This window comes from Pteropus vampyrus, unplaced genomic scaffold, assembly GCF_000151845.1.
Source record: "Pteropus vampyrus isolate Shadow unplaced genomic scaffold, Pvam_2.0 Scaffold60, whole genome shotgun sequence".
NCBI lineage: Eukaryota > Metazoa > Chordata > Mammalia > Chiroptera > Pteropodidae > Pteropus > Pteropus vampyrus.
The window spans coordinates 406,928-417,295 of NW_011888841.1; the positions used below are offsets into that span (position 1 = coordinate 406,928).

The 10,368-nt window shown below is 32.0% G+C and overlaps 1 protein-coding gene across 1 annotated transcript in view; it reads left to right on the plus strand.

Annotated features, from left to right (window-relative positions):
• The window catches only part of CDC42BPA (CDC42 binding protein kinase alpha), a 280,756-nt gene that overhangs the window by 135,470 nt on the left and 134,918 nt on the right, over positions 1–10,368 (plus strand). The window contains 1 exon segment of the mRNA XM_023531028.1: positions 4,983–5,116. Coding sequence (XP_023386796.1) covers positions 4,983–5,116 — 134 coding nt within the window.

Genomic DNA, 10,368 nt, shown 5'->3' on the forward strand with positions numbered 1-10,368 from the left:
TGTCCAAGTGTCTGTAACAGTAATTGGCACATAAAAAACCCTAAATCGGTATTCGTTAGTGAATGAATGAGTGAATGACTAAATGAAACCTCACTCTTGGAAACCTTCTCTGACCACTTTCTACGGTATCTTTGTACATTGTGTACAAAGGCAGTTCCCAACATGTGTTCATTCCTTACATACAAATCGGCGGTCCCTGGGAACAATCACCCTGATTGAGGAAATTAGTTACCATTCAGTTCCTATTGATTGAACTTTCCTTCATTTGCTTCACTCCTACCTTTTCCTTAAATTTAATGGTTACGGGACTACGCTTACTCATTATTTTTAGCCATTTTCCAGGAGTGGAAAAGAATCAGTGAAAATAATGTTGACAGAAAGGATAAATCTTCCTTTCTAGTGTTCCTTCCTCCCAGGCTCTTTTCTTGATCGTACGCCAGTCTCGGTGATGCCCTTGATTCCGTTCCATCTCTTCAGTATCATTCATTCACTATTCTTTAATGTGGTAATAATATATATATATATCTCATAAATTTGATCATTTAAACTATTTTTAGGTGTACAGGTTAGTGGCGTTAAATACATTCATCATGCCGTGAATTCATTACCACCATCTCCAGAATCTTCCATCATCCCAAACTGAAATTCTTTACCCATTAAACAATAACTCCCCATTCCTCCCACCCAGTAGCCCTTGACAACCACCGTTCTGCTTTCTGTTTTTTTGTTTTTGTTTTTTTTTAATTAACTAGGAACCTCATATGGGCAGAATCATAAAATATCTGTCCTTATATGACTGAATTATTTTACTTAGCATAATGTCTTCAAGGTTCATCCATGTGGTAGCTTATGTCAGAATTTCCTACCTTAATACAATATTCCCCTGTACAAATAAATGCTACATCTTATTTATCCATTTATCCATTGATGTACACTTGGCTTGCTTCTACCTTATATTTATTGTGAATAATGCTGCTGTGAACATGAGTATGACAAATATCTGTTCAAGTCTCTCTTTTCTTTTGAGTATGTAGCAAGAAGTGGAATTCTTGGATCATATGGTAATTCTGTGTTTAATTTTTTTTAGGAATTGTCATACTGTTTTTCACAGTGACTGTACCATTTACATTCCCACTAGCAATAGTCATTCATTCTTAATTCAGTCATAAACATATTTATCGAGTTGTTCCTGTGTACCAAGAATTACTTACACTTGGTACTAGAGGCATAGTGTTGAATTTGAGCATAAAGTCTGTGTCTCATTCATAATTACACCCAAGCTGTCTTAAATAGTTTGACATCGTGCTGGAGATAAAACACAGGCCTCCCTAAGGACCTGCCTGTTGAGTACCCTGACTTTAGCCTTAGCTCTAAGGGGAAAAAAATGTCCAAATCATCATTGATCTAATGTTCCTTTAGATACTTCTTAAGCAAGATCTTTGTGTAAACAAATACCCACCGTTAATGATTTTATGTTTTTTCTTTCCCTATGGCAACATTTTCCAATATTTTCAAACTTCTAGAAAAATTTAATAAGTTTATAATTATTTACAGTTTTGTTTTAATATCTGCTTTCCTCGTCACACTCCGACTCTAAGTGGGTCGGACGGAGTTTCCTGATACCATGTTATAGACACTGCATATTTTTTGACCATCTGCAGACAAAAATAAAACTTCATACTCATTTAATATTTTTATATGAGAAAATAAGGATTTTTTTTTGTTTTTCAAATAAAACATTTATCATAACCTATAATGTGCTTTAATAACCCCCATTCTTTTATTGCCTTGAGGTTACTGGTTTGTGCTTCCATGTACCGTCTCTGTCTCTCCAACCCTAAACTCTTTCCCTCTCTCAGTCTCTCCCTTTACCTCTTTTTCCTTCTTCTCCTCTTCCTCCTCCCTGCCTCTTCCCCCTCTCTCTGCCCCTCCTTCTGTCTGTCTGTCTGTCTGTCTGTCTGTCTCACCTAAATCATGATGTAAAGGAGAAAGATAGTGAATGCATGAGGGCAATAATAGATGTGAAGTCTCTTTGCATTTCAGAAGAGTCATGAATTATTCTAGGAATAAGAACATAATGGCGAAGCTATGAACATTATGCTCTTGTGGATCAGAAAGAGATGCTTTTGATTATTTTACCAACCTCTCTCTGACTGCAGTCTTAGATCCTTTGCAGTTAACCAGTGTTCTCCTTTGAGTGCTGCTTTAGACGTGCCTCCTTTTTGCCCTTCTCTTAAATCCTGTAGCATCCATATAACCTTCTGTGCAATTTGCATTTGATTTTCTGCTTCATTTAGGATTTAAAGTGTTGCTCTTTTTTCTAACTTGATTATCTCCTTTAAGACAGAGACCATATTTTATATTCTTCATATATGCCATACAGTGTAAAGAAAATGACTTACTATGTATTATGCCCTCATTAAATTCTTATTACTAACAGATTGGACTTCAGAATTCTACTAGCAGCAGTGAGCTAAGAACTGTTTAGTTAGTATGAGCTAACCCACTTTCCTGGTACTGCTTTTTCTATTTATTCACTAAAACTTGTTTTTAATAACTTCATCTAAATGTTTTGACTGGTGTGCTGCATGAGATACTATTGACAGTCTTTGAAAATGTCTGTCCAGGTTTTAGTCACGTTTACAGTTTGTTGTGCCGGAAGTAAAGGCCCCTCTGCCTCAGCCACCTGATAGCGGTCAGCCGAGGCTCAGTGCGTTTGGGGCTTTCCTTGATTTGAGTTTTTATCTTTGGAGAATGCAAAAATCTGTGTACTTCAAATTAAAAATGCTATCTTTCTCTTCATGTAGGAGGATTTTATAAATAATTGGGCGGATTTGTCTTCTCCACCACTTCTTTATCTAATACATTGCCTCTTGGGCTTATAATTTACATGTTGCTGTTTAAATGAATAATTTGAGCTTTTTGGTGACTGAAATACACAACATGAAAATCTGAGATATATTTTATATATATATTTAACAACTCCATTGCAAAGCAGCCAAAGTGAAATGGCTGGGATAAAACTAAAATTCAACCTATATTGAAATAAAACAATAAAAACATCCTTAAAGCCTGTTGAAGGTGTACCATGTAATACATTTTGCTGTAAACTTTATGTGAGGTAGACATTTTATAAAACACTGACTTCACTTTTTTCTAATGAAAGCAGTTAAGATAAATGAATGATTTAATTTGCTGCAAAGATCTTAACATGCTAGGAAAGAAAGTAGAAGAAAGGAAGTGTGTGTTCTCAGAAGAGATTACTAAATGCACCATATTACTCATCTAGATTGTGATGCAGAATCATAAAATTGATGAAAATGACCCAGAAATGACAGAAATTAGCTGTGTCATAAACTAAATTTTGATTCCAAATTGTTAGAAATAAACTAAATTGATATCTACTTTAGAAATTATTGAAATCCTAAAAATGTTAAAAACTTAAAGTAACAAAGATATCATTTTTAAATCTTTGATAGAAATTAGTATAAACAGAAAAACTACATAAAATACTGAAATTTGAGAAAATGATAAAAGATAATTTTCTGAATATAAGACTAAACACCTGTGATCCTTAAGATTAAATATCCTATGATTTTTTAGCATTCTTCAAACAAAACATTTATTAAATTAATGCTATTGAGACAAAATAAAAACAAGTTAAATGCAAATATGTAGATATTTTCAAAATATCTTAAAACTATGCTACCCATAAATGTATCTAGACTTACGAAATACCTAAAATAAGCTTTTAATAAACCTGTAAGTTGAGGGCTTAGAATATCAGTAAATAATTTTATTTAAGGATTCTAGAACCATTTAAGTGACTTTTGACTACAGGACTTATTTATACCAGATGAAATCCTCTTTTCAATTGGAATGACACAGTATAAACACTACTTCATTTATTGAAAGCATCAAACTCAACAATGTGTAATATTTTGCACGTTTGTTCTCATACTTTAATTTCAAATGAGTTACCTGAGGATTTTGTTAAAATACAAATTTTGCTTCAGTAGCTCTGGAGTGGGGCCCGAGAGTCTGCATTTCTAGCAAGCTACCAGAGGATGCTAATGCTACTTGTCTGGGATGACACTCAGAGTAACAAAGTTGTAAAGAATAGAAAATATCTGAGACAAAACTAACAATGAATGTGTTTTGATTTCTGTTTTCACTGGCTTCAGTTTTATAAATTGATGCCAGGAACATTTCATATCAATTTTTTAAATCTTACTTAAGCATATACTAAAATTAATGATTTTATTTTGAAAGTAATGATATGAAATAATGGTTAACATTATTTCACTTTCTAAACAAGAATTCCTGGGCTCTAGTTTTAGCTCTGATATTCAAGAATTCCATTATTTCACTTTCTAAACAAGAATTCCTGGGCTCTAGTTTTAGCTCTGATATTCATTTAGCAGGATGATCTTAGGTAAGTTATTCAGCTCCGTTGAGCTTCATGTCTTTCATCTGAAAAAATACATGAACTGACCTCAGTTAGATGTTTTTAATTATTTACTTTTCGAAATCAGAGTTTATTCTTTAAATCATCACTAGAAAAACCAGGCTGGGTGATCTAGAACCACAATATTAGAAGCAAAACCATCTCACAATAATTTGACAACCAACAGTAGTGGAAAACGTGTTTCTTGTTTGCTTAATTAGTTTTGTTCTTTTTGTTAGTTTTAATTAGTTCTGAAGGCACTATTGTAGAAGTATGGTCTTTTTATTCTCATAGATATGTAAGGCATTTTTGCATGTAAATTTCGCATGTCTTCACGCTGGCATTAGCTAGTCACAGTCTTCACAGTGAACTGAGAAGATTTGGTGGTTGTGAGTTAGAGTGGTGTGTGGTGTCAGTCAGCATAATACCAAATTCAGAATATCGTATTTTTTTAAAAATTTGGTTGTTTTTAACCTTGATTTCAAGCATTTGTTTTTATGCTAGTCGTAAAAAAAACGTTCTCTTCTCTTTTTAGAATCAAGTCACTTGGAACAACAACTTGAAGAAGCTAATTCTGTGAGGCGAGAACTGGATGATGCTTTTAGACAAATCAAGACTTATGAAAAACAAATCAAAACATTACAGCAAGAAAGGGAAGAATTAAATAAGGTAAAAATATGGATAGATTGTTAAAGGCTTTTGCAAATTCTTAATCTTAAAGCATTTATAATGCCTATTCTTAAAGCAATATACTAATATATAGTATATATATTTATACTAATTGAATTATACTAATATATAGTATATTTTATCAGTAAAAAGTTGGTTTAAAAATTTAAGAATTATTTTGGTGTATGTCATTTGATTAATAGCTAGTAATGAAAAAACATTCTTGAGGCTTTAAAGTTCAGAATCTTTTGTTCTTTTAGAAAGTTAATGTTATTGAAAAAGAAATATGAAGAAATAAGATAGTAAAACCTGTTTAGTGTCTATGGAAAAATTAAAAATTCAGGCATTTTTCATTGTGACTTGCTGATATTAACATTCTTAAAAAATTACAACAAAATTTGTCTAATGCTCCAGTGATTTTTTTAAATGTCAGTTTATCTTTCAAAGCACGGATGAGCAAGCTATTTTCCTAAGAACTTTGTGTAGCACTTAAACAGTGTTGTAAACATCAACAAAATTTATTAATAGCTAGGACACAGGGCAGCTACACTCGATATTTAGCTGTGAGGGGAGAATCTGAGGATCTGAGAAAATGAGAATGGAGCAAAGTTAGTGTAAAGTGGGTCCAAGAAATGGAGAGAGAGAAGCAGAGTCCTGCTTACTGTCTGATCGCGGGCACCGAAGCCACCGGCCCCCAGCTTTTCAGTTACATGAACCAATAAATCTTTCTCCCTTTAGGATGTGTGGGTGGGTTTTGTACTGTTTATAACTGAGAGGCTTAACTGAAACACATCACTCGCTTTACCATTTTGTACCATATTTGTGCCATTGTATAATCTTCAGCTTCTCTTATGTCTTCTTCAAAATAAACTACTGCCAAAAGGATAGATAGACTCTACCAAAACAAAAAAAGACACAGTAATGTCATCCAATAGGGTAAATAATATTCTAGAGAAAAATGCTTTATTTAAACCACACTCTGTGTGTCCTTTGCCTTTTACTAACAAATAAAAAATGTCGAAATTAATACTAGCCAATGCAAAAAAGAAATGAGTGGTTTATGGCATAGTATAAGTTGTAGTCAGTGATGTAGTATATAATACAGAATGAAATCCTTCCGGGGAATATTTATAAATCTGCCTTTCAGTAAAGAAATGGAAGTAATTGAAAATAAATAACCTTTTGCTGATGAAGCGAATAAAAAAAAAGACTAACAGAGAAAGCTGTAACAGTTAAGTTGAACTAGGTTAGTATGTTTTTACTTTTTTCTTCATGCAGTTTCAAGCAATATTTTCTATAGATTCATTTAAATTCATGCCCAGTTGAATAATATTTGGAATTTATTATAGATGTTCTTGTTTTCTTAATATTATAGTAATAGTAGTAGTTATTGTTCTGTGTTTTATGGTGGTGTTACTCAGCAAAGCTTAATTAACAATGAGGATGAGAATCTGATATCTAGATTTACAGTAACATATTTTGACAATTTTTAATGTTTTAATAGCAAAAATTCTTTTAGTAAATTTTGAGAAGAGGTTAATGATAAAAAGAAACAGATTATATTGATAAAGAATTTTAAGTGATTTGCTTAATATCCTACAGGTAGCATATATTCTTCTAAAGATTTTTGCACTTGATGCATATAAAAGAATAAATGTAACATTATGTAAATTTTGACACAAATAATAAACCTGAACATACCACCTAACTTAGGAAATAGAATATTAACCTATTTTGTCACATAATTCTGACTATCCCTTTCTACTCACTTCCCCGAAAATGGTAATCACATTTCTGAATTATATATTAATCATTACCTTACTTTAAAAAAATTTAATTACATATTAGCATATTTCTAAACAATATGTTAGTGTCGCTTGTTTTCTGGGGCAACATAGTGATTCCTGGATGATTAGAACCCTACACGTATGAAGTCTGTATTGTAGACAAGGAGCCCCGGAAAAATGAGAGTCTTTATATAGAGAAGAGTAACAACTGCTTCCTGCTTTCCCCATCTCTCCACCCACCCTCCTGAGACTCGCCTGGAATCCCTGAAAAGAAGGCTCTAGGACCCTTTGGAATATAAGTAAATCACTTCAGTGGGAGGATACAAAGCCCAGAGTCTCCCTTTCTGTAGAGGCCATCTTCCCGCTTCAGGCTGTCACCCTCCTTCCGCCCCTCGACTGGAAACTCCTATATCCAGGAGTTAAACCTCTGGGTTTTGTCACTGTCGTAAATTACTTTACTATACTTGTTTTTAAAGCCCAGGTCCCAAGTGTTAGTAAACTTTGTTTGGAAAGACCTAACTGTTCAAAACATAAAAATATTTTCTCTACAGCATCCACACTTTTTATCTACAAACATGGTATATCTTTCTGTATCTTTAAAGTTTTTAAAAATGTTTTTCTGTAAAATTTTATATGTCTTGTTTGCTTTTCCTTAAAATTTTTATCTCTATTTTTTCATATTTTAGGTGGTATCTTTAAAAATTATATTATGATTTTGTTGTAGCAACATTGCTAAATTCATTAATTGTAATAATATACTTGAGATTCTTTAAAGTTCAATAAGTACAAATATCAACAGTTTTGTTTCTTCTTTTTTTGATTTTTATGACTTTTTTTTCTTTCCTCGCCTTACTGTGTTAGCTCGGACCTCCAGTACCATGTTGAATAGTAGTGGTGATAGCAGGCATTCCTGTATTATTCCTGATTTCAAAGAAAAGGCCTTTAGTATTTCCCCACTGATAATAATGTTTTCTGTGTGTTTTTGGTAAATCTTATCAGGTTAAGGAAGTTTTCTTCTATTCCATTTTGCTAATCATTTTTTATCAAGAATGGGTATTGAATTTATTAAATTTATTAAGTGCTTTTATGCACACTGCTGCAACACATTTCTAGGACTTTGTTAATATCTATTGATATAATTATATGATTGTTCCCCTTTGATAATTTGGTGTAGTGAGTTACATTTACAGCCTTTTTAATGGTAAACTGCTTTTGCATTTCTGGGTTAACCCTAAATTGCCCATATATTATCTCGTAAATAATAATATGATGTATAGGTAACACTTATGTAAGCAGCTGTGTAATAGCACTGTTTTAAGTGCTTCAAAAAATTTTTGTAAGTGCCCTGTGAATTATGTGGTGGTATATTATTATTTTACAAATGGCGAGACTGAGCACAAAGAAGTTAAATATACTTCTTCCAAATCATAGAGCTAGAATATGGTAGAGCTGGAACTTCAACACAAGGAGTCTAGTTCCAGAGTTCATGCTTCTCTTTATATACCACTGGCACTGCTTTGCTACTGTTTTTATTGAGGATTTTTAATTCATTTTCATCAATAAGATGAGCTTGTAATTTTTTTCTTATCTTTCTGATCTTTTTTTGATATCAGAGTGATATTAGTGTCAAGAATGAATTGGGTAGCATTGCCTTTTTTCTGTTCTTTAGAAACATCTGTATAAGAAGATTTTGTACCTTGAAACATTGGAGTAATCACCTGTAAAACCATCAGAGCTTTGAAATTCTCTCCTGCTAGAGGGGCGGAGAAAGTCTGTTAACTACTGGTTTAGCTACTTTAATTGTTATAGGATTATTCAGGCATTTTATTTTTTCTTGAAACACTATTGATAAATTACAATTTTTTAGGCATTTCTTCATTTCATGAGGTAATAAGTTTATTGGTGTAGAGTTTTTAATTGTATTCTAATCCTCTTTGATCTCTAGATTTGTAGTTATAACTTTTCTTAATATTTCTTTGTGCATTCATTCTTGTTCCCTTGTTTGGTCTCACCAGATGTTTGCTTATTTTATTTTTCTGAAAGAACCAGCTTTTGGTTTTGTTGATCCTTATTACTCTCACATTTCTTTTTCATTAATTTATGCTCTTTATTATCTTTGCATATTTGAGGGGATTTCAAACTTTTTATGTGGCATTTCATTGAATTTCAACCTTTTTTTTTAGTTTCAATGTAGGTATTTCAGGCTTATAAATTTCCCACTAAGTATACCTTTTACTGCATCCCCAAGTTTTAGTATGCACTAAACATTTTTATTATGTTGTTTTTAATTCTAAATATTTTAATATTTTTTATGATTTTTATTTTTGACCATGGAGTTATTATGGAATTTAGCCATTTATTTTTTTATTTCTATTTTAATGGTAATGTTAAAAATTAAAGAGTTTGATCTGTACGATATCTGTTCTTTGAACTCTGAGACTTGCTTTATGGTCTAGGCTGTTCCATTTTGAAATGTTCAGTATATGCTTGAGAAGAATGTGTGTTTCCAGCACTGGGTGCAGGATTCTATATATGAAGCTTGTTAATTGATTTTTCAAATCTTCTGTATATTCAGTGTTTTTTAACTGCTTGCTTTATTAATGATTGATAAACTAAAATCTCTCATATAATGATGTATTCACCAATTTTTCTAGCAGTTTCTAATAGATTTTGAGTCTATCTTACGGAATGCCCAGAAGTTTAGAATGGCACTTCTTCCTAGTGAATTGAATTTAATCATTATGTGGTGACATTCCCTAATCTTAATAATGCTTTTTCCCTTAAAATCTAGATTCTGTTTCTTAATTTGGTATAACACACTGCCTTTAACTGGTGAAGCTAGCCCTTTTATATTTGTTGTGATTACTGTATATGGACCTATTTCTAACACTTTACTGTTTGCTTTCTGTGCTTCTCTTTGTCTCCTTTCTTGCCTTTTAAAAAAAATTGTAGTAAAATGCATATAAAATATAAATTTATGCTGACCATTTTGAATTGTACAGTTCAGTAGTGTAAAGTACATGCATATTATTGCGCAACTAATCTCGAGTTCTTTTCATCTTGCAGAAATTTTCCTTGATTTTTAATTGAGATTTATTTTTGTTTTCTTGTTCTCGTTTTATTAGCTACTTGTAGAAGTTTCTAGTAGTTACTGTTGAATCTTATCATGTATATTTAACGGTCTAAATTTAATATCTCAAATGACTCTTCCTAAACAATTTAAGGACCTTTTGACTCTGTTGCCTCTTCCCAACGCCTGTGCTGTTTTGACCAGTATTTTATATTCTTTTTACTACAGAAATGAGATATTTTTATAGTGTAATGTTATATGTTTGTTTACATTCACATTTGTGTTTACTGATTTCTTAGTTCTTCATTTCTCTTTTATCATACCTTCCTTCTAAAATCATTTTTCTTTTTTTCTGAAATAAATCTTTAGAGGTTCCATTAGTGCAGATCTGATTA